The following is a 24,639-nucleotide window of genomic DNA, read 5'->3' on the forward strand; positions in this document are numbered from 1 at the left end:
TACTCTTTAAATAGATCTTTTAGAGATCAATGTACTTACCAAAAAGAGGACTGAGGGGTTATTTGATCATAGTTTCTAACTGCCTTCTCAGGGTAAAAGTACAGGATATGAAATAACTCTTTCATCTAGCAGCAAACAATACTATGGGTACAAAAGATACAAAAATTCAGGAGAAAATACTTATCAAACTTTTTTTTTTTTTTTTTTTTTTTTTAATATGGAGTGAATGGCCAGTAAATCAAAACATGAAGAAAAGAGTAGATGCCTCATAACTCAATGTCATCAAAGCCAGACTGAATGCTTCTGTGGAAAATCCCAAGCACTAGGTCTAAGTTGTGGCCTTGCAATCAAAACTAACCGATGTGACTGGCCCTAATCGCTTGTGTCTTTAAAACCAACTTCTCCCTCTAATTTGCATTTCTACCTTGCCTTGTATAATGCTGATAGTTTTCATTCACCTATTGAAATACTTCTTCCATTCAAAGCAATGTATGTACTTGACCGTGAGAAATGCACAAACAAGGCTGGGAAATATTTTCATATGTATCCTCTAATTTGGACAAGTAGATACACGGATAAAAGCTGAGATAGGCCAAATAAATTTAGCAGAAGCATGTGAGGACATAATCAGCAGAGTCTGCTGGTGATGCAGAATTGTAGAGGTCAACACTAAGAAAAAAAGTCAAGCTGGACACAAGTATAGGTTTGGACAGAAGTGGGGGGAGAGCAGCCCTACAGAAAAGGATCTGGGGGTGTTGGCTAAAGAGGAGTCAGCAGTGTGCCCCCAGGGAACGTCATGCTGGGGCAAATGAAACACAGCATCATTAATTGGTCAAAAGGGGGAATTACCCAGCAGTGCTGGCAGCTGGGGGAAATGAGGCTGAGCAGCAAACTCTTTGCTCTCTCCAAACACCTGAGGAAGGCAAGGTGCTGATCTCTTCTCCCCGGTATCCAGTGATAAGACAGATGGGAATGGTTCCAAACTGAGCTAGATGAGGTTTAGCAAGCATTTTTATCAATAGACATGGGTCAAACACTTCCTAACAGGCTTCCTAAAGAGATGATTGATGGTTCCAAGCCTGTCTGTTTGAGAGGTACTTGGACAATGAGCTGAATAACATTCTTAACATTTTGCTCAGCCCTGAATTGATTCAAGCAGCTGAAGGAGGCCATGGGACTGCTGGAGACCATGGATAGGATCAGAGGGCTGGAATACCTCTCCTACGATGACAAGTTGAGAGAGTTTGGTTTGTTCAGCCTGGAGAACAGAAGGCTCTGGGGCAACCTTAAAGCACCTTAAAGGGGGGCTCCAAGAAAGCTGGAGAGACTTTTAAAGGACATGTAGTGATAGGATAAGGGGAAATGGCTTGAAACCAAAAGAAAGTACATTTAGATGAAATGTTAGAAATTCTTTAGGGTGAGGCTGGTGAGGTACTGGAACAGGTTGCCCAGAGAAGCCGTGGGTGCTCCGTGCCTGAAAGTGTTCAAGAGCAGGCTGGACAAGGCTTGGAGTAACCTGCTCTAGAGGAAGGTGTCCCTGCCCGTGGCAGCGTGATTGGAACTAGATGATCTTCAAAGTTCCTTCCAACCCAAGCCATTCTATGATTCTGTTATTCTATGACTGGTGTAGGACTCTTCCAACTGAAATAGTTTTTTCCACTTTTTTTTGGTTGTGTGACCTTCATGACTCACTGCTCAGCTCACTGAGGCAATCTGCCTTCCCAACAGGAACAGAAATGGAAAGCCCCATGAAACACTCATCTTAGATGATTTCACACAGCTCAGTCTCCTGGGAAAATACGGCTAAGCAGCTTTTCCAGTCCGTGCACAGTTCTTCATTGACATAATGCATGAATTTGAAGCAGGGCCATCACCTCAGGGTTACTGTAAACTTCCAGACATGGGTGTCACAAGAAACATCGGACTCACATTTGTATTCCAAGTCCATCAGTCTAAGAAAACAGATCTCCTTGCAGAACCACTCTATATCTCAAATATTGAGCTGCCTGCCTTTGCAGGAATAGCTCAAATTGTTCCTGTGTGAAGAAATGCCCTCATACGTAACTTAAATATATACTTTTACAGGAACTTGATCTCAAAGTATGGCTGAGTGGAGCACTTGGTGCTTAAAATGGCAGCAAACTTGTGTTAGTGCTATTCACAGATAGATCCATCCCGAGCAATTCCTTTGATCCTTAACTCTTTCACACTCCCATCCTTGTCATCTCCCTGCTTAGCTGCCTACAGACACTCCATCTTAAAATTCAAATAGTTATGTTATTGGAGACACCTTTAATTTTCTGACACCTCTACTTCTCTGACACCTCTCAATATTTTTCTTTACTGTTTGCCACAGACCCTGGAGCACTGTCCCATTCCTGCCCCTCCCTCCTCTCCTCCCCCCAATCCCAGACGAAAAATCCTATTTTAAGAAAAATCCTATTAAGAAAAAATCCTATTTTTTCTTATCTTCCATCCTCTTGTCTTTTTCCACCTCCATATATGCATCTAGAGACATACACACTATTTTTGTTTGGCTGTGGAAAGTTTGTCTTTTCAGTTCCTTACAAAGTATTTGAAAAGATAGCATTTTTTTGCATTTAATTAAAGGCCATAAAATATCCCAAATGATGCCTTAGAGAAAAAGGCAGCAAACACTGTTGAAAGTCCTGGCTTGTGGTCACTGATGGAAATCCAGCCCCTTAGCCCAAGTGGAAGGGGCATAGCCCATGTATTTGGAATGACAGTTCTGTGTTCTCTTGGTTAGATTGTGCTCCTGTTATGGAATAAACTGATGAAGTCCTCCAAGAAAGATGAAGCTGTGGTTGGTTGTTTGGGCTTTTAAAAATGATGATTTTTAAATGACACATTGTGGCATCTCCCTATGGCCACAGACTTGCAGCCAGAAGTTACACAGAAAAAAAGGACTGTAGTCTGTCTGCTTTCAAATGTCACACCTGCACTGTGTGAAGAACTCCTGGTGACATTGAGGCCATTTAATTTTGGACCATCTATTCCTGTTATATGGCAGAGACTAATAACTTTGAACAGTAGCACAGGTCCCGGCAGGTGCCTTGTTTTCCTTGGGCAGCCTTGGCGAGGGGCAGGAGCTTGTGGGCACAGGTGGCTGGTGTGCTTTGTGTGCCTTGTGTGCCTGGCCTGGTGTGGGTTTTGTGCTTTGTGTGGCCTGTGTGCTGCTGGCTGTGGCTCCGAGTCCGCTGTGGCCATAGGCAGCCCTGGTGGCCGGGCTGTGTGCTCTGCGTGTCTGGGCTGTGTTGGTGAGGCTGCGGGGCACGGCAGGAAGGTGAGCGCTCCTGAGAGGGGAAGCAGCGCCTACGGCCAGAGCGCCCTGAGAGCGCCCGATCCCGCCTGATCTCGGAAGCTCAGCAGGGTCATGTAAATCATGTAGGACTTTTCTCCTAACATGAGTATCCTGGGGATTTCTCAGAGCTGTTTTAAAGGAAAATACAGGACAATGTCCTGGATTCCTTCTTTATGTTCCTAGAAAACCTTCTGCTAAGCTGCTTGCCTGTGTCTTCACTATCTAGCCTGAGACATGGGTGACTAATCAAATTAATTAAGGCAGCATTATGATTAATAGCTCCTTGGATCAGTCAAAGGTAGATAACATGTTGGAGTCTGAGTGTGTCCCCTTGTTTTTAATACTTACTTCTAGGATTCAAAGAAACACTGAATTTCATATAATACGAAATTCATGAGCATGTTTTCATGGTGATACATGAAAACAAATGTTAAAGTTAGATAGGAAAAGTGTGAGTGTGTAGATTAGAAAGTTTTCTAAATCACTGGGCAAAAAAGTAGTTTAGAGAACAAGAGACAAGATGGAGGATTTAGGGTTTTTCTCTTGTCCTTCTTCTTTCTTCTTCATGTTCTTCTCCTAGGGGTTTTTGTGTAGTAGGAGGTGATTGGATAGAAAATACCGTAGTGCAGCACACAGGTGTTGGGTCATTGGGTCACTAAGAAAAATAACTCCCTGCAAAAGCTTACTAAATCTCCACCATTTCCCACTAAATCCAAGAAAAATCCCTCAAAATGCTTCAAGTCTCCTCCAAATCCCACAAAAATCCCACAAAATTCCAGAAACATTCCACAAAATCTCCTCAATATCCCACAAAATTCTGGAAAAGCCTCAAAAAATTCCAGAAAAATGCCACAACATTCCCTATAACTTCTCAAAATTCTACCAAATTCCAGCAACATCCACAACATATCCAAAAATGTCCACAAAATTTCACAAAATCCCACAAAATTCCAGTAAAATCTGATGAAATTAGTGTTCAGGAACACACATCATCACAGAATGATTATATGAAGGTGCTTTATTGAAGAGCTCTGGGTGTCAGGGATACACAGACCCAAATCTGACCCATCTTGCTTTTGAGCTGAACATGTTTTATACTCTATCGTTATATAACTTACATATTAATTATTAAACTTACATTGATCTATTGTATGCATTGTTTTTACCCAAGCATGGATTTCTCGTGTTCCCCTCTCAACCCCCTAACATTGTTCCTCATGTTCTTTAAACAATAATTATATCTAATCACATCTAACAATTCTATCATTTATCATATATTGATTCCACAGGTGCAGTTTCACATGATCTTTAGCAAGCACAAGGCCTAACATTTCCCAGGGCCTACTCATCTTGAGCTTTCCAAGCCTAATTTTCTTTCTGAGTCCCCAAATTTTCTATGATTTTAGAACCTTTTACTATCATTCCCCCCTTTGAAAGCATTTTCACTTCACTATAAGTGCAAATGTTTTCACTTGACACAGTCCTTTGTTTCTGAGTTTACACTCGATGTTCTTCGAATCCTTGATTGATATAAACGTTGTCCTGGATGCTGTCAGGAACTGGAGAACCAGAAGATGGTGGGGGTGGATCTCGTCTCAGTGCCTTTATTATTTTCTGGTTCCGGGATGTTTTCTTCTGTATTTCTCCCTTGAAGATGCTGTGAATTAACCAAATTGCTAAGAATACAATTAGTAAGATTATCACACTCTCAATGATAGATTTAATCCATGAACTCACATTCCACCCTAACCCTTTGAAGATTTTGCCTAACCAACTTGTAGTCAAATCCTTTTGCTCTTCCTGTGCTTTGTGCTCTATTTGTTGCAACTGATTGATGTCATATTCTACATCTGCAGTCACATTTGGGATGTGGACACAGCAATGATCAATCCATCCATTTAAAAACCCCCACACTCCATGCTCTTTCAGGAGTAATAAATTGTAATTGTACATTTAGTTCTTTAAATCTTTCCCAGCTCACTCTTGCCAATTTCTCTACCTGACCTGTAGGTTTGTACAACATTTCTTTATTCTGATAGTTTGCTCTAGGACCGAGCAAAGACTCTAGGGCCCAGCCAAATTTCACTCTACAAGAGGGTTCTTGCCAAGTGTCATCCTGATTCTGTTCCTATCCTAATCTTCCCTAGCTATGCCTGTGTCTAGCCACTGAGTTGTTTTTAAGCACATTTCACATTTTGACATTACTGATTTTAGCATTGTTAGCATCTGTACCGAGATTAATTTTTGTTTCATCCATTTTACCAATGCCTCTGCACCCCAATGACATTTGTTATGTTTCATTTATAGAATGTCTCTCATTATCAAGGGGGTAAACACTATTTGTCTTTGTGCAGTTACATACCACTCTTCTGAATTCTTTTGTGCATTTAGAAAATGTCCCAATTTCTCATCTCCTATTGAATATTTCGGTTTTGGAGGCAAATTAAATTGAGATACATTAACTTTTAAAGATATCAATGCCATTGTTCTTTGCCCTTTTCAAGCAATCTGTCAAGCTGTCCAGTCTGCTTTCCGATTTTCTTCACAAATTTTGGAGTTTCCTGATTGGTGTCCTTTGCAGTGCATAATTGCTACTTGTTCAGGTTTTTGTATTGCTTTTATCAATTGCAGGACTGCATCTTGATGTTTAATGTGTGTACCTTGAGCAGACAGCAGTCTTCTTTCTTTCCACAGCACTCTGTGGACATGCACTACTCCAAAGCATACTCTGAGCCAGTCCAGATGTTTCCCCTTTTCCCTTTACTCAATTCTAGTGCTCTGCTTAAGGCAACCAGTTCTGCCCTCTGGGCAGATGCATTTGCTGATAATGCTTTTGCCTCCACCATTGCACTGACTGTTGTTACCGCATATCCAGCGTATCTGGTCCCGTTCTCCACCAAGCTGCTTCCATCTGTGAATAGCTCTCACTCTGCTTGCTCCAGTGGGATGTCTTTCAGGTCTTCTCTTGCCAAATAGGTGTCCTCTATTACTTCTACACAGTCATGCTCTAATGGGCCTTCTTCAGTTGTGGTACCCAGGAACAGAGCTGCATTCAAGAGGTCAGTTGTCTTTAGTGTGACATCATCCTGCTCAGTCAGGATTACCTGGAATTTCATCATCCTGCTTGGAGATAGCCAATGGCCCCTCTTTTGTTCTAAAACAGTGCTCACCATGTGTGGCACAGAGACATCTATGTGTCTACCCATGGTGAGTTTCCTGGCTTCTTGTGGCAGCATCACGCTGGCTGCAACTGCCCGCAGGCATGAAGGCCATCCAGCACTCCCCTTGTCAAGCTGTTTGGAAAAGCAGCCGACCGGCCTTTCCCAGCTTCCCAAACCTTGGCTCAGCACTCCCAGTGCTAGGTGTAGTCTTTCATGCACAAACAGCTGGAAATCTTTGGACAAATCTGGCAATCCGAACGCCGGAGCAGTTGTCAATGCCTCCTTCAGTTTGAGGAAGGCCTCCTTCTGTGCTCTGCCCCAGGTAAACGGCTGCGTCTTCTGGGCCTCATCCAGGGCTTTTGCAATTAGTCCATAGTCCATGATCCACAGGCAGCACCACCCTGTCATCCCAAGGAAGACTCGCAGCTCATGCACGTTCTGGGGTTCTGGAATAGCACAAATAGCTTGAATACAATTAGTACCCAGCTTACATTGCCCGTGTGAGATTTCACATCCCAGGGAAATCACACTCTGCCAGGCAATTTGTGCCTTTTCTTTAGACTCCTTATATCCTCCCATTCCCAGCTGATTTCAAATTTCAATTGGTACCTTTATGCAGGTTGTTTTCTCTTCTGTAGCTATCAGTATATCATCAACATACTGTAACAGCAGGTATTGTTTTCTCGGTACTTGCCCGTTCTCGGTCCAAATCTCCAGCTCCTTCCCCAGCTGGCTTCCAAATAGGGTTGGACTGTTCTTGTATCCTTGTGGGAGTCGTGTTCAGGTGAGCTGAGTTTTCCTTCTATTTTCTGGACTTTCCCACTCAAAGACAAACAGTTTCCTACTTTTTTTGTCAAGGGGTATGCAGAAAAAGGCATCTTTTAAATCAAATACAGTAAACCATTTCTATTTCTCTTTTATAGATGTTAACAATGTGCAAGGATTAGCTACCACTGGGTAAATATCTTTAGTTATTCCATATATTGCTCTCAAATCCTGCACTAGTCTTTATTGGTCAACACAGAAATTTGGGCTCCAGTGTTAACTACAAAAGTAAAAAGTGGATGTATAGGACCCACTATTATTGAGAAACCGCTCAGACTATTCAGCCTAGTCTTCACAGAAGTATGGAGAACACCATTTATTTCTATCTTCAGCACACTTTTATAGGGTTTTACAGGGTTCCCGGGCTAAGCAAGTTACTCTTGGTTAATCCACACAGGTTTACATTTTTGCTCTTATACGCAAGGATGTTGTTTTGCTTCATTCTCTGTTGAAAGACCCCCGAGCTGTTCACCAGTCTTCACAGAAGTAATTGTGAATGCTGTTTATTTCTATTATTAACACACCTTTTATAGGGTTCTACAGGGTCTGCGGGCAGAGCAAGCTACTATTGGCTAACACACACAGGTTTACATTCTTATCCTTGTACACAAGGATATTGTTTTGCTTTACTCTCTCTTCTGCAGGCAAGTTTCAAGGATTTTAGCCCTTAATATCACGACTTATTTCAAAGGCTGGTTTGTGCATACAGGCCTTTACTAATATATAAAATATAGCAACAATTCCCCCTTTCTCTTTTTGCACAAACCAGGCTTTGGATAAGGTAACACACAACTTAGGCTGTCATCCCAATTAACACTATAAGTAAAGTCCGTCCCCCTGCTAGCACAAGAGACCTCAACCATCCGGTGTTGCCCCAGCTGGCGAACCAGCTTCCAGTGGGGTCACTATCTTCTTTCAGGGCATGTAACACATCCTGTAGCTGTTGCAGTTGCTTATGGATGGAAGCTGAATGATCAGTAAGATCCAAGCAGCACATGCCTTCAAACTCCCCACAACCACGTCCCTGCGCCAAGAGCAAAAGGTCCATTGCAGCTCGATTTCATAATATTGCATGACATACACTACTCACATTGGCTGAAAGCTCACTTAACATTGTGGATGTTAAATTCAATCCTTCCTTAGTCCAACAAGCGAGCCTTTTTAGGGTGGCTAAACTTTAATTCATTCAGGCTTTGCTTTGACTGTTTGATGTTCTTCATTTTGCTAGCTATATTCAACAATTGATGTAAGCTTGGGTGGAACAAGGTTATGTTTCCCAAGATAACAGGGTCTTCTATGTGGACTAGCAGGAATCCCATTCCATGCCCTATCCCCACAGATTAGGAAGATGGAACTAGGTAATCGCTTTGGTAATTGCCCTGTGAGATTGTACCACGAACAAAGGCTTTACTTTCTGTGGTAGTAACGAGATCAGCTATAGGGTTGACTGCAGCTCAGGGCTACATTACTTTGTTGGAATGACTTTTTGTCGGGGGTTCAAACATTATCCATCCACCTGAGGTATTGGTGGAACTTAACAAATCTAATTCTTCTGAGGGTTGTAACATTGAGAACTTTGGTAATTTTTTGCTTGCCAACAGGCTTCAGGCTGTCTTGATGTGAAGCAAACAGTGCAATTGCACTCTTGCAACATTGCCAATCAATTCAGTCGAGTCTCATTACTAATTAAATCTTTAAATGCTGGAGGATCCCATTCAGGGACTCCTACGAGACAGGTGCGAAAGGATCTCCAGGTGTGGCTAGGCTTTGACACATTGACCTTTGGCCAGTTCAGTGTGCCAGAGTGACCCACATGTTCTGCCTCTTTTGGATGTTAGTTAGCAGACAGTTGGTTGGGACTATACACAGCACAATTACCATAAGCAGTTTGTTCCATGCAAATGACACCATATTTGCAAACTTACAGCTAAAACTCCAATCGTTAAATGAACTTTCAAAGATGCTTACACTAGCTCTTGAAGGGGGAATACTTATACTTTATCCTAACAACAATTACTACACAGGATAAACTCTTTATCTTAACCTATTATATAACTACTTTTAACACACGTGCTTTGGTATATATGTAGTCTAAGCGTGAAAGCAATTTGCTGAAAGGGTAAACACACAACTACAATTTGCTTTATATACAGTTAGGTGGAGTCTCTACACTTCTTAGATCTTCTACAGAATTTCTCTAACACGATTCAGTCCTGGAACGTTCACTGCTCCCGTGATGTCAGCTGGCAGCTGATCGGTGACTGAGGGTTTGGATGTTCAAGTTGTTCTTCAGATCCTTCTAAATCTTGAAACAAAGGATACCTGAAAAATTGGTAGAGACATAACATCATAATAACAACATAAAATTTCTGTTGGCAACTGTCTGTGTAGTGTTCAGACACAACTGTGTCCTGACAGGTCCACTTCTGATCCATGTCTGGAGTACCAAAGCTGTGTGGTGACTTCTCTGTTCACTGGATCTCATGTGTTCAGAGGCACACAGTCTGGTCAGATGGACAGGTGACCTTTCTGAACCTGCCAACAAAACACAGGCACTTCTCTCCTTGAAGTTAATGAATTACACTAATCAAATGTTTTTAGGGCATCCATTTCCCCTGTTTTCTTAAAAAAACATAAAATGAGATGTACTTCTGTTATAAACATCAACAGCAACACAAAACCATATACACAATTAATAAGAACTTATACCGGTTAAAAATCAATTAAATCATAAACATTATTAATAACACATGTAATATAAAACTACTATTAATTACTAAAACACTGCACCAGCATCCCATAGTTAGCAAGCAAACAGAAACAAAACAATCAGTGAAGGATTGGGTAATCACCTCCGGAAATGATTCTCCAAGCTCACTTCAAAACTGATCCAGCTGTCATATCAACAGGGTCAAATTGCTGAGTCAAAAGTGACTCAAATACTGATTTGGGACAGAAAACATCTGGATCTGATGGCAAACATTCCCTCCAGGTAAAGTCAAGGCTTGGCCAGGGCCTGGCTTTAAACTGGAAAGATGCCTCTTAACATATTTCTAGAACAAGGTTCTCAATAGTAGCAGCTATGAGATGCTTACAGCACAGCAAACTGTTAAAATACATTTGTACAAATCAAATGATCAGAAGCCTCAGGTACCAGACCAATTAAACCATGCAGCAGTTGGTTTAATCTGAAGCCTCTCCTATGGCAGCTGATCCTCAGCAATGATACATCTTCTTAAAATTCTGGAAACACTGAAAAATATGAAAGCTATAACAAACAAAACTGCAGAGATTGCAACAACCAATAGAACTCCTGATGAAGTCAAGGGTGTCACAGACTGCATTCCCTTCTATCCACAAGCAGGTGTTCACCAGTGTTCCATCACTGCTGTTTCAGTTGTGGCTGTCTTCATCTCTCTAGGAAAATAACTATACTTTTCAGTTTAAACAAGTGTCTCCAATAAAACACAAAACAATTTAAATTAAACAATATTTAAACCTAACAATAATTATATATGATAAAAGGAAATAACAAACTTAACCTTAAAAGAATATCTAAGTTAGAAAACTTAACTTAAAAACATTCAAGCCTAAACATTATAAAACTTAACTATCCTTAATTCTATTAACACTTAATCTATATTAAATAAAATCATAACTTAATATTATTCTGTTAGTACAAAAAGGCAACTAAAAGTTTGATATATACTTTTTAAACACAATATAACAGTAACATGAATTCACTATAAAGATTATAAGAATGTAACAAATACATCACAATTCTATGTCATCTAGCTTTGAGAATAACTCACAATAACTGCAAATGTTACTAAAAATACTTATTCATAACAGGAATTTGCCTAGTATATGCTTAAATTGGTTAGGATTTGAAAGTGCAGTTTTTCTAGAGAAAAACCACAACACAGGATTTGGTGAGTTGCCATCCAGCTTTGTAGCACTTTTCAAAAGTACTACATTTACATTTTTTCAGAAACACCAAGTCCAATTCTTAAACTAAAACCCAAAATCCAGATTGGTGTATATGCAGTTATATGTGCTTTATATAACAAAAGGACTCACATTAAAATTACCTTATTAAAATTGTGAAAAAAACAAGCAAATAGATAATATATACTTTAACTTAACTTTGTCTTGTACAGTAAAGTTCTCTTAACTAATTATTTTTTAAACCACAAATCTCTTCTGTAGATATCATTAATTGGAAGGTTTTCCTAGAAGCTGTAAATCATACCATGTTTAAACACTTTCTTTCTCTTTTTTTCTCTTTTTTTTTTTTTTTTTTTTTTTCTTAAACGTTCAAAGAATCACAATAACTTCTCTAGTAAAATCTTAAAAACTGCAATTGCATAAACTCATAATTACTTAAAACACAAAATTAACTCTACAATGGTATATAAAAACATTTTGAAAACCCAATAAATTATGACTTTTTCACAAACTGGGTATTATCTGGGTGCTTCTTCTTAGAGAGGGAGCAGGGGGGGCGGACTGCCCACCCTACTGCTGCTGCAGTTCTGCTCTTATCTTCCTTCACATTCTCTACATACTCTTGCAGCGAGGAAAACGGAGAGAAAGGAAAAGAAAAACCTCACAAAGTTAACTTTAACAAATGCAGTTTTTTCTCTCAATCTCTCTTGTTGTTTGCCGATAGAGGAAAAAAGGGCACGATTTTACAAGAGCAGGCGATGTTACACGAAAAGTCTCTCATGGCCAGGTGCTAACAGCGGCGATCATTGAAGCTTATCAGCGTGGCCTTGGAACTTTTCTTGCGCTGCTTCTGCCCCCAGGGTGCCTTTGTTCTCACAGAGCCCACTTCTGTGCTCCCCCATGTCCCCCTGGTTCGGGTGGAAACTAGACTAAATTTGGCTTCTTTTCTTCCAGGGTGGTGAAGATGGAACTTTAATAAGATTGTAATGCTAAAAGTGACTCCAAAAATGAAGCAAATATTTCTGGATGTATCACATCCTGCCATAACTGAACAGATTCTGTTCGTTGTTTCAGCGTTCGCTGTGGAACTTTTTTTTTTTTTTCTTCTTTTTTTTTTCTTTTTTTTTTTTTTTTTTTTTTTTTTCTTCTCTTTGACTCTCCCTCCCTCTCTCCATGGGCAGCATAGATAGGAGTGCTTGTCCAGCAGTGGGAGGTAAAGGCATCTGCCGCTGTGACGCAGGTGGAATTACGGGGCTCACAGCCTCAGCATATCTCACTTTTCTGTCTTTTAAGGTATTAATTGCAATCTGCCAAGTTCGACCGAGAGACGCAGTGTCCTTGCTCTTTTCTGTAATTGCCATTTCCCATATCAGAGCCGACATATCAGTCCGTTCTTGCACCACAAGAAGCAGTGTGAGCACTGCAAATGCCCATGACAATTAGCCCACATAATGAGCATATCCAGATCCTTTTCCTGGGCTGCTTCGCCTCGTTTAACGAGGATACCGAGAAGCAGTTTTTTAACCGCCGCAAACTCTGCCTCCATGCTGACGGCCACCTGCAAGGGGGAAGGTTGCGACCCTTCTACCACGCCCTTGCCTTCCTGGGCCCCCCCCAGCAGCCTGACTTTCCACATCCTACCGCTCAGCGTTTCACCGCGCTCAGGCTGCCTATCCGGTGCCGATCCAAGCCCGCGACGTATAATGCCCAGATCCACTCCGCTGACTCCAAAGCCCCTCTGCCCGCAGGGGTGTCCTTGGTCGGAGCGCCAGATGTTGAAAGACGCCCGAGCTGTTCACCAGTCTTCACAGAAGTAATTGTGAATGCCGTTTATTTCTATTATTAACACACCTTTTATAGGGTTCTACAGGGTCTGCGGGCAGAGCAAGCTACTATTGGCTAACACACACAGGTTTACATTCTTATCCTTGTACACAAGGATATTGTTTTGCTTTACTCTCTCTTCTGCAGGCAAGTTTCAAGGATTTTAGCCCTTAATATCACGACTTATTTCAAAGGCTGGTTTGTGCATACAGGCCTTTACTAATATATAAAATATAGCAACAATTCTCTCTGCTTCAGGAAAGTTTCAAGGACATGAGCCTTTAATATCACAACTTATACCAAAAGCTGGTTTGTGCAGACAGGCCTTTACTAAAATATCATGCCCACCTTCTGTTCAAATATTCTCTACACACTATTGCTGTAATCAATATGTCTCCAGTTTTGTTATTTCTCGTGAGCATTTGAAATAAAAGCAACCTCTGCCTCTCTGCTCACCCAGGAGAAGCAGAGTTCCCAGTTTCCCTGATTCTGAGGCTCTTTGGGCTCCACTCCCAGAAGCTGAGAAGGAGACGGCTTTGGCTCACAGCCCAGAGCCTGTGGAGCTGTGCTGGGTTATCCAATGGGGCATTCCATACAATGAACTTGGGACAGTGCCAATTAGAAACAACTTCACTCAACTTTGAAGTGAGAAGCCATCTATTACCTTGCTGGGGACCCCCTTCTTTATCTCCAGTGACCACCAATACTGGCAGTGAGAGATTTCTTTTCTCTTGTCTGGGTTTTCCTTAAGAGAACCAATGCATCTAACACCTTTGCTTTCTCTGATTTTTCTTCTGCCATTTTTACAGGTCCATCATTTCTACTGGAATGAATTAGCTCTTTTGGAGGGTAAATTTGATTCAGGAGAGAGGTTTCCCCCTCTTCTTTCCTCACTTCTTTGCTTAAAGCCAATTTCTAGAGCTGCAGTAAAACAAGCTCCCAAAACTGAGCAGAGTAGAGTTTGATTTTTGACCAATTTAAATTTTCTTTCATCTTGTAAAGAACACACTCTATCAATCACATTTTCCAAATTAAACCAGTAACTAAGCGCCCGCTTTTCCCCTCCCGGAGAAGGTCTGGCATTGTGTTTTGCTAACAGAGCATAAAATGCAGCTTTAACTTCTGCACTGCCCTTTTCAGTCATTTTTACAAAGGGAAAACCACTACAGGGAGGTATAAACTTCAATTATACACACACCCACACCCACACCCACACCCACAGACACACACACACTGCTTTTTGCTTCCGTGTGTGGGTAAAAAGACCAAATCTGCTCGGGAGGCACTCTTTCAGTTTAAAATTCTGATTGTCTCTTTGCTACACCAAGCACTCAAAATTCATACACACAACAACAACAAAAACATTCCCACCCTTTTGCACTAAGAGATCTTTTGTGAAATTCTGCAGACAGAGCCCTCAAGTGAGTGTGGGGTGCTTTTCACCTCGGCGTGTGCAGTTTGTGGGAAATTCGAGTTGCCCCCCTTGCTTTCTAGACACCGCTCACTCTCTTGGCAGTGTCGGGCTGGGTGCGGCTGGAGCAAAACATCTTTCCCCTAATACAGACCGCACAACAAACCTGCAGCCCCTTCTGTCTGTCAGAAATCCTGTCCGTGACTCCAGTTTAAATGTCACGATTCGCTAACGCCAGTGGGAGTCGCGAGAAGTTTCTTTGATCTCAGAGGGCACAAAGGACACAAGGGATTTCAGTTGAAATCACAACAGCAATAATGTACATTTATTTTAGTGATAACAAGGGTTATGTGATAGAGGAGAGGGAGTGAGAGAGAGAGAGAGGAGAAACAAAGTAAAGAAAGAGAGAGGTTATAGCTACCAACAGATGAGACAGTGTCACAGGGGTCTTTTTCCGTGGGGAGATCTCACCAAAATCAATTCAGCCTTATGTAATTCTTCCCCAAAGTGACCTTGTTTCCAATGTGCTAATAAGCACCCCAAAGGAGAAGTTCCTGCTATGAGAGCATTGCTGCCCAAAACCCCTTTAAGCTTCTCCATGTCACAACTACAATACACCACAAATGCCGAACCTGCAACGCTTTCGCAGTCGTCTGACGGACGGCGCCCGGGCAATCCCAACAGGAATTCCTTTAGCCCAACCAAGCGCAGCTTTTGCTGCGTCTTATTGGCAGGCACCCAAACCAAAGTGAAAGCACCTTACCTCTTCTCCTGGGGACGCTGTGAGCAGCGCAGACGGTCGCGGCCGATGGGCTCCCCGAGAATCCCTCGGTGCCGGCTGGAGCAGGATCGGGTCACGAGCTCACTCAGCAGCACTCACAAGGTCCCATCTGGGTCACCAAAATGTTAGAGTTCAGGAACACACATCATCACACAATGATTATATGCAGGTGCTCTATTGAAGAGCTCTGGGTGTCAGGGGTACACAGACCCAAATCTGACCCGATTTGTTTTTGAGTTGAACATGTTTTATACTCTATCGTTATACAACTTACATATTAATTATTAAACTTACATTGTTCTATTGTATGCATTGTTTTTACCCAAGCATGGATTTCTCGTGATCCCACCCCAGCCCCCTAACATTGTTCCTCATGTTCTTTAAACAATAATTATATCTAATCACATCTAACAATTGAACAATATGATATCATTTATCATATATTGATTACACAGGTGCAGTTTCACATGATCTTTAGCAAGCACAAGGCCTAACATTTCCCTGGGCCTACTTTTCCCAGGGCTTGCCAAGCCTAACTTTCTTCCTGAGCTCCCGAATTTCCTAAGATTTTAAAATGTTTTACGATCACCTCCAGACACAAAGAGTCCTGTCTGAACAGTCACAAAGCTACATCTATTTTTAATTTTAACTTTTATAAATTTTTCCAGAGCCTGCTGGCTGTGTTCAAGGTTTTCTCCCTATTTCCTCCCTAGTGCACATTCTCCAGAAACTCTGCTTTTACATCCTTTTGCATTGATTAAAGTTACCTGCAACGACCAGTCAATCCAAACCCTGGGAAAACTTGAACTTCAATGTGTACCTAGGCAAAATATTTACCTCCCACATCTGAAGCCATGAGCTGCCAAGTACTGTCCCCACTGTCATACCCTGTCCCCTGGAGGTGTGCTGATGCCATTTCAAAGGGGTTGCCAATGAAAACAAGTTTGAATATTTTGGTAGTTTCCACATTGGCATTAAAATCCTTGACTAGAAAAATCACAAGTCAAGATTTCTAGGATTCTTCCATACCAAAGCTGTCATTCTCACCCTGGATTTTAGAGTGTCTGAGCAGTCAGACAAGGTTTTAGTTTTAGACCCTACAGACAAAGTCCCTGCTGTTCGGCGATCCCATTCCATCAGCATATAGTCCTGATGATTCCTTTAGGCAGGAGCAGCAAAGGCAAGAATGAGCCAAACAAGCTGCTCCTGTGTTCTCATGTCCTGCACAGCAGTAACTGGGAGTTCAAGAATGGATTCAGGAGACAACGGGTGCACAGGGAGCCACCAAGACTTTGGGATGCTGAAATGGACCAGCCTGGTGCCTGTGCCCGGGCTGCATCGTGCTGAGCTCCAACTGGACAATCTAACAATGGTTGAATGGACACACCATGGGCCACTGGAGACTCCTACTCCTAGTTCTGTGAGCTACACTATTCACCTGTCATTCACCAGATGATATTTTCATCTTTGCTTGAAATCCAGGAGAGGAAAAGGTCAACATGGAAAAGTGTTCTCCCAATTCTAGTGACACCTTCTGCCTGCACACCACCTGTGCCCATGGCAGTGTGCTTGGAGACTGGATGATGTTGATGATACTTTGCAACACCAAGTGCTCAGGGATTCTGGGATTGCCCAAGTGGAGAGCAAAACTGAGCCGTGTAAGTCCCTGCTTTTTTTCAGCACATGCTGCTTCTTCCATTGTTCCAAGCAAGTCCAGGATTTGGTTTCATGTGTCTTTAAGGTGCCTGGACAGAAGAGAGGGAGGGCAGCTGCAGCACAGGCCTCCTGCCCCATCAGACTCTCTCTCTCTCTCTCTCTCTCTTTCTCAGGATGGTGCCAGTGCCGCTGCCTTGGGACACCTGAGTGTGGAAGGCGAGCTCGCCCTCAAGCACGGCCATCCAAGTCAGTCACGGGCACAGGCTGCAGCTGAAGCTGGCAAGCGTTGCTGTGAGGCTGCAAGTGAAGAGAAAGCCATTGTGGCCAACTCTGCTGAAGCCTTTTGCCAAAGCAAAGGCAATTGTGCCCACAGCCTCCCCCTGTTTGGCACCCGGCTGCTGCGGACGCCTCAGTGCGCAGGTGCCGACGTTGGGGCTGCTGCTGTTCCTGGGCACACTCTGCTGCTGTTTCTGTGGGGTCCAGAGCCGCTTGGGCAGCAGCCACTGGGCAGCCCTGCTGGAGGAGACATCACCACCCTCCCCATGGTGGCAGCAGCTCTGTGGGCCCCGAGCTCTGTGTCAGGGGGGCCTCGGTCACAGCAGCGTGGCCTGGGCAGCCGCGAGGGCCCGGGCTGGCCGCCAGCCCTGCCTCTGCCCACTGCCCCTTCCTGGAGGCACCCAGTGGCCGTGGCCTGGCAGCACCCCCTGCCCTCCATGTCCCCAGCCAGCCCAGCCTGGGCACCTCGGGCTGTCCCCACCCTCCCGCTGGGGTGGTGTCCCAGCCTCCAGGCCTTCTGCTGCAGGCCTGGGGGACATTTTGGGGAAGCACCGGAGCAGCCAGGTGTCAGGGACCAGGAGGCTGCCCGGGGGCTGCTTATGGCCTCTGACATCCGATTCCTCAGGGCTTCCCACCACCCGGGCTCCTCCAGGGCCTTCTGTCCCCTTGGAACCTCCTGCCACCCACTCCCTCACACATGCCCCTCGTGCCTTCCCACTGCCTTGTCCCGTCTGGGCCTCTGCAGCCCCTCATCCCTTCACGGCCTCCCAGCACCCCGTGCCCTCAGGGGCTCCCCCAGCCTGGCCCGGCAGCAGCGCCGCAGCCCCACAGGAGCTCCAGCAGCTCCTCAGCCATCACGGCAGCAACACACGGGCAGCAGGACACAGATGGCGCTTCCTGCCTGCCACAGGGCTTGTGGCTTCAGCACAACCACCAAAGGCCAAGGGGCTTCTGGCCATTTCCCCTGCGCCACTGCATGCCCTGGCAGGTTGCTGAACACAAGAACCCTTTTCCCTCTCTTCCCCTATGCCCCGCACACCCTGGGCAGCAAAAGAAAGGTCTTGGGACTCTTGTGGTTTATAACATATCCTATATTATTTACATACTAGATGGAAACGAAACGAAGAAAAGAATAATCTCTATGAAAAAAAAAATAACAGATGGCCCATGTGGCCCCAGAAGATCGAGCCTCTCAGCCCTAACATATCCTATATTATTTACATAGTAAAAAGAAAAAAATAGAAGAAAACAATCCTTATGAAATAAAAACTCCCGGCTGGCCCAGGTGGCCCCAGCAAACAGAACGTCCCAAATCATCTCTGAGCACACCTCCAGCAGCGCAGCCAGCCCAAGCCCGACAGACGAGGCCGTGTCCTCCATGCCCTGAGGATTTGGTCTTGCATCCTCTGCAGGATGGAATATCGGGCACTCTGGATGGCCCGGAGGACATACAGCGTCTCAAGTGCCAGGTCTGACACGGCACCGCTTCTGTCCTCCGTCAGGCGTTCGAGGGCTGCAAGAGAGACAAACAGAGCCACGGTCAGATCCCAGAGCTGCGGGGGCCCAGCGAGAGCCCCCTGCCAGGGCCATGCCAGCCAGCTCTTGCCTTGGCCAGGAGGGAGCAGGGACCAAGGGGGTCAGCCCGAAGCTGCTGGCCACAAATGCCCCACGTGGCCCTGAAATCTCACTGTGCTATGCCCACGCCGCCCCTCATCGGGACAGGGAGCAGAGCCCTCCACAGCCAGGCCAGGGCTTGCAGCTGCCCCTGACAGCCACCGCTGTCAGCCCGCTGCCGTGGCTCACCTCTGCACAAAACCTGGAGCTCTGCCTGCTGCCCCCTCAGCTGCTCCCCGGCCATCCCTGAGAACACAGAGCCTGTCAGGGTCCCAGCAGCACAGCTCCCTGCCAGCGGCGCTGCCAGCCCTGCGGCCACACGGCCTCCTGCCCCGGCAGGGCTCAGCCCGGGCCCTTGCCGCACCCTGACTCAGCCCAAGGGCACGGCTGCCAGAGGCCGGCAGCAGCAGCCCCGAGGACAGCCGGGGCTCCAGGGCGCCGGGCCCGGGTTCCGCTGCCGGGGCAGCAGCCGGGGCTGGGGCCGAGCTGCGGCGGGGCGGGGAGGGAGCCCGGGCTCGGGACTCACCGATGACCCTGATGGCCGCCGCTCGCAGGGTCTCCTGTGGGTCCTGCAGGTACTGCAGGGCCCGGCGCAGGTGCTCGGCCAAGGGGATCCTGTGGTCTGCCAACTGGAGAGAGCGGCAGGAGGGAAGGGTTGGCGCGGGCTCTGTCCCTCGGCCGGGCGCTGCTGCCTGCGGCCAGCCCCGGCCTCCCGTGCCCGGCCAGCCCTGAGGCCCGGCCAGCAGCCGCTGGCGCCGGGCTCTGGAGGGGGCAGAGGGCCGGCTGCTGCCCGGGGAGCCAAGGTGCCGGCCCGGCCCGCAGCCCCGCTGGGCCGGGGCTCCATCGGCACCCGGTTCGGGGCCACAGGCGGCTGGAGAAGAAGCCGTGCGGCCCCCGGCTGCAGCAGTGGGCAGGGGCACAGCTGCCAGCCCCACACACTGAGCACCGGGGCCAGGGGGCTTCTGTAGCTTGAGGCTGGGACTTCCAGGCTGTCCTTACCACGAGCTTGGCAAACTTCCACAGCTTCTCCTTCCTCACAGCTTTCTCCAGGTCTGGCCTCTTCAGGAAGTCAGCCGCGCGAAGGAGCGTTGTCCGAGAGGCCTGGGGAGCAGCAGAGAGCCGCAAATGGCCCCACAAGGCAGGGCACAGGAGTGTCCCAGTGCCAAGGGCTGGAGGAGGCTGCAGCCTGCAAGCCTGCGTCAGGGCAGGAGGCAGCTGAGCCCCCTGCCAAGGCGCAGCAGCAGCCCAGGAGTCCTCACCTCTGCCACATGCCGATTCTCATCTTGGCAGTGGAAAAAGAGTGGGAGCAGGCTCTGGTACACTCGTTCCTTCAGGGGCTTTCTTCCTTCTTCTTCTGCCGAAGACATCACTCTTTGAAGGAGAGACATGGAGAGCAGCTGCACGTGGCTATCAGGCTGTATGAAAGGAAGGAAGGAAAAATGACCTCATCATTGGCTTCTTGTGGCCCACATTGGCGCAGGCCTGCAAATGCACAGGGCACAAAGTGTCCAGGCAGCAGGCAGTGGCTGTGGCTGGGGCACAGAGCCTTACATTGTCCAGGAGTTTCAGGAGCGGCTCAGCCAGCTGCAGGGCCCTGCGCCAGGATATTGGGGTGTCTTCTTTCAGGAAAATATGGCTCAGAAGAGCAGTGCTCATCCTGGCCACGTCACTGTCCAAGTCCCACAGGAGGTGCACTAGTCTTCCTGTCAGGCTCTGCATTCTTTCGGCCTGTGCAGAACACAAGTGTGTGAAAGCCCGGGCAGCTGCCGCAGGGCCCAGAGGCCAAAGGGCTGTCCCAAAGCACTCGGGCAGCTGAAGCAGGAGGCAGGAGAGCTGGGAGGAGCTGCCTCAGCGCCCAAGGCAAAGGCCAGCCAAGGCCAAGTGACAGCATTGCCCAGCCTCATGCTGCCCACACGGCTTCAGCTGCTGCCCCCTTCTCACCATGGAGGGACGGTCCTTTAGCAGGAGGAGAGCCCTGAGAACCTGGTGATGCATCTCTGTGGAATTGTACCACAGGTACTTATACAAGATATCCATTAGGCTGTCACCACAGTCACTCAAATCCAGGCAATCTAGGAGCTGAAAGGCACAGGGCAGTGAGAGGGGAGCCGGCCGGCAGGAGCCTGGAAGTGCGCAGGGCTGGGCCCAGGCAGCAGCACAGGGCGCGGGTGCCGTCCCAGGCAGCTGTGGCTATGCCAGGGGACAGGGCTGGCAGGGAGCTGAGCGAGGTAGTGCTGGCCATCAGGCTCACCTCCACAAGGAATGCCATGGCAGAGACATCCCAGAGTGGCAACGGTTTGCTGAGCACCTCAAGCAGGTAGCTTAAGATGCTTTTGCACAAGTGGGCGGATGCACGGCGCATTACCCTGGAAGGCAGAAAATGGCAGAAAGAGTCTCAGCAAGGGTGCGAGAAACCTCTCCCAGGACTGATGGACACAGTTGTCCTATTGCCCCAGCACTCTGTGAGGGGATGTGGGCCCTTGAGATGTGGCTGCTCCTGGACAGGTTCCTCTCGCAGCCTTTTGCAGTCTCCTTGGCCATCCCTCGCTGACGAGGCCCTCAGGCCCATGGCCACGGGGACTGTGGGGGGCATCCCGGGCAGGGGTCACAAATGTCAGAGGCAGTGGGGAGAAGGGGGGCTCACCTGGCCAGCAGACCCACGGCATAGTGGTGGGTGTCAGCACAGAGCAGCGTGTCCCAGCCACGCTTGCGTTCCATTGCCACCACCACATGCTCCAAGTGGAGACTGCAGAGCAGGGCCTTCAGGGTCTGCACTGCAAACCTGTGTGCACAGCAAAGCCCAGGTGACGCTGGGAGTGCTGGCTCCGAGGCTGGGGAAGTGGCAGGGACAGGAGGAGTGGCATGGAGCACCTGTTGGGGCTGGTGGAGAGGCCGTGTTGCTCCTGGCATTCCTTCCAGAAGGTATGGACGTCCTCTGTCCTATACAAAGTACTGAAGTATGTTTGGAAGAGGAGATGCACAAAGAGGCGGGGGAAATAGACTGTGAGGATCTGTGGACAACAGGGCCCCTGGAGGATCTTCCACATCACCAGAGTTGCCTGCAGAGGACAAAGCAGCCCGAGACAGCGCTCAGTGCCGGGGTGTCCGTGTGGCAGGGCCTGAGCGTGGCAGGGAGAGGCCGGGACAGACGCAGGGGGAGCAGCGGGCCTGGTGGCCCTGAAGCTGCCCCCTAGGCCAGGTTTGTGGCCAGTGCCTGAAGCAGGGAGATGCAGTGGGGGAAGGAGGCAACAGAGCTGCTGGAGAGGCGGCCGGCCTTGCGGTGAGCAAAGGCCAGCTCCAGAAACTCACAGTCAGGGAAAAGACAGCCGTCTTGTCCCCATCAGAGGTGCCCAGGTTTTTCTGCGGCCAGCTCCCCACCACATTGATGAGGAGCGGTGTCACTTCCTCTGAAATCCAGGGCGAGAGCAAGATGGTCGTCCACATGGCCATAGCAGCTCTGCGGGGTCAGACACAGCACCGTGGGCTGGGCAGCAGCGGGGAGCTGAGCTGGCCGCCAGCTCTGCCTGTGCCCACTGGCCCTGAGCGGCAGCAGCAGCCAGGCAGCCCAGCCCTGTGGGGACAGGCCCCTGAGGGGCAGGCTGGCAGCACGGCAGCAGGCTCGGGGGCCGACTTTGTAGCAGGGTTGGCAAAGGGAGCAGCCAGAGGGCCCTGCAAGTCTGTGTTGCTCACAGCCCTAGGCCGGGCTGTACACGGTGATGGGCTGGGGAGCCCTGAGGCCTCGGGGCAGCTGGGCCCCATACCTGTCACACGTTGGGGCCACCCGCAGGAGAGTGATGGCCACATCATCGGGCTCTGCCTCGGCCACTTGCATCAGGGCCCAGTCCATCCTGTGCTCAGCAGCCTCATTGGCCATGAGCCACTGGTGGATGTACCTCACCACGGCGGGCACCTGGAGAAGGCACAGGGAGACTTGGAATGCTAGCAGAGGGAGTCAGCAATGTGCCCAGCTTCTTCCCCAGACAAGTGCTTCTCTTCCAGCACGCTGCCATGGGCTCAAAAGCTCCAAGTGAGCAACAGGCGTGGCTTGGGAAAGCCAAGCAATTGCTGGAGGATCAAAGGCTGGCCACAGGCTGCTTACTTGCTCTGGATTGAAAAGAGCCGTCTCTACAAGCAGATCCAGCTGGGCAGCGCTGCTTTGTTCTACCAAGACCTCTGAGGATGCTTTGACCTCAGTGTCCATAGGTCTGGTGTCTTCCTTGCCAATTCTGGTGATGTATTGGTAAAGAAACTGTAGGAGAAGGGCAGGAAGGCAGGGAAGTTGCATGGAGTGCTCCAAGTGCGGTGCTGGGCTGAGCAGTGCCAGCAGGCCCAGCGCAGGTGGGGATGGCTGCAGGTACCTGCGCTGCTCTGCGGAAGCGGCCACGGGCGGTGTCCTGCTCTTGTGTGCCGTCCATGGCTGCATCTGGCAAAGAGCAGCCAGAGCTGAGGGGCTGCGGGAGAGGCCGGAGAGCACAGCCCAGCCCTGCGTTCCCCAGGCAGGGACAGTCCCGGGATGCCCCAGGGGATGCAGCACGGCCACTGCTGCGGGGGCAGCCCCAGCCCCTTTTTTGTGCTGTCCATGGGTGTGTGTCCACAGGACAGTGTGGGATGGGATGAGATGGGATGCAATGGGATGGGATGGGGCCAAGATGGCCACAGGCACCAGCCCTGTGGCCCAGCTCTGCCACTCACCCTCCTCCAGCGGCTGCAACTGCTGCACCTCTTCGGTATCTGGTGCTGGGGCAGCTCCAGGGCCTTCTTCCTCGACCTCCTCCTCCTCCACCCAGGCCAGCTTGGGCACTCTTGGGGGTCGCTGCTCCAAATCTTCCAGACTCTCCAATCCTTTCCATAGGAACAGCACCAGGGGATGGCATGGCATGGAATGGGATGGGGCCAAGCTGGCAACAGGCACTAGCCCTAAGGCCGAGCTCTGCAACTCACCCTCCTGTGGTGCCTGGAAGTCCTGCACCTCTTCAGACTCCTGTGCCAGGACAGCTCCAGAGCCTTCTTCTTCCTGCTCCTCAAGCCAGGCCAACTTGGGCACTCTTGGGGGTCGCTGCTCCATGGCAGTGACTGGATTTATGGCTGCTTGCAGGAGTGATGGCTCGGAAAAGCTCAGAGTCAGCAAGTCCTGCAGTCGTGCCTGGAAGGCACCTGCAAGACTCAAGTCCTGGCAAGATTGCAAGACAGCGAGTCCTGCACTTGGGTCTTGAGGGCTCCTGCCACAAGGACAGGAGGCTCCTCGACAGGGATTGTGGTCTGGTCTCAAGGACAGAGACTGCAGGGATGGGCGACACGTCAGAAAAGCTCCGGGTCACCAAGTCCCACGGTCTGCCCTCAAGAGAACCTTAAGAAGGAAGGCTCAGCAAGGCCACAGGTCAGCAAGACCTGTGGTCTGGCCTCGAGGTCACCTGTAGGAACAGTGCTTCAGAAAAGCTCCAGGTCCGACACAAAGGAGTGCGCTGTGCGGGGGCTCCTCACAGCACCGCTCTGGCGCGTCCTGACCCGTCGCGTGCACCGAGCACTGTGGCGTGGCCCTGTCACCGCCAGCTCCTATGGCAGCACGTGTCACAAAGGGCCCTTTGACATCTGCTCCCGTTGCCACCATCCCACGGTGACCGTGCTGCAGCGTGTCACAAAGGGCCCTTGCACACCCTGCCCTCCGCCCTGGGGCCGCCCCCATCCCCCCCCAAGTGGCCCAGCTTGGAAGGAATCCCTTGCCCAAAGTGTCTAAGACAGCCTGACGGGATCTTTAGGAACAGCTTGTTAGAAATGAAATGGAGGCAAATTTATCAATAAGAATTTTATTGAAAACTTTGTA

General features: G+C 48.2%; 1 protein-coding gene across 7 annotated transcripts; it reads right to left on the bottom strand.

The window, feature by feature from the left end:
- Window positions 1–4,325: 4,325 nt before the first annotated feature.
- LOC147646169 (maestro heat-like repeat-containing protein family member 7) lies at window positions 4,326–24,349 on the bottom strand. Of its 7 annotated transcripts, none has more exons than XM_086873838.1 (22): window positions 23,760–24,349; window positions 23,511–23,660; window positions 23,177–23,241; window positions 22,918–23,067; window positions 22,580–22,728; window positions 22,128–22,275; window positions 21,690–21,877; window positions 21,463–21,600; window positions 21,070–21,184; window positions 20,760–20,897; window positions 20,370–20,546; window positions 20,078–20,233; window positions 19,818–19,919; window positions 19,345–19,447; window positions 19,008–19,064; window positions 18,534–18,717; window positions 16,711–17,225; window positions 15,255–15,381; window positions 7,178–7,324; window positions 6,660–6,929; window positions 6,187–6,368; window positions 4,326–4,979 (listed from the first exon to the last, which is right to left on the bottom strand). In XM_086873838.1, the coding sequence occupies exons 1-17, from the start codon at window positions 23,881–23,883 to the stop codon at window positions 17,180–17,182; spliced, it is 2,190 nt and encodes a 729-aa protein (XP_086729964.1). In that variant the 5' UTR covers window positions 23,884–24,349; the 3' UTR covers window positions 4,326–4,979; window positions 6,187–6,368; window positions 6,660–6,929; window positions 7,178–7,324; window positions 15,255–15,381; window positions 16,711–17,179. The 7 variants fall into 7 exon arrangements, with proteins under 7 accessions (XP_086729964.1, XP_086729961.1, XP_086729966.1 ...); XM_086873835.1 differs by having other exon boundaries at window positions 6,178–6,368; XM_086873840.1 differs by having other exon boundaries at window positions 6,493–6,929.
- Between the last annotated feature and the right edge of the window lie 290 nt (window positions 24,350–24,639).

Source organism: Cyanistes caeruleus, unplaced genomic scaffold (assembly GCF_971803275.1).
Source record: "Cyanistes caeruleus unplaced genomic scaffold, bCyaCae1.hap1.1 HAP1_SCAFFOLD_117, whole genome shotgun sequence".
Taxonomy (NCBI): domain Eukaryota; kingdom Metazoa; phylum Chordata; class Aves; order Passeriformes; family Paridae; genus Cyanistes; species Cyanistes caeruleus.

Coding starts and splice junctions, on each gene's coding strand:
- LOC147646169 (XM_086873838.1), bottom strand. CDS start 23,883: ATGGAGCAGCGACCCCCAAGAGTGCCCAAGTTGGCCTGGCTTGAGGAG. Junction 20,234..20,369: donor TCCTGAAACTCCTGGACAAT/GTAAGGCTCTGT, acceptor CCTTTCATACAG/CCTGATAGCCACGTGCAGCT. Junction 19,920..20,077: donor AGAATCGGCATGTGGCAGAG/GTGAGGACTCCT, acceptor GCTGCTCCCCAG/GCCTCTCGGACAACGCTCCT.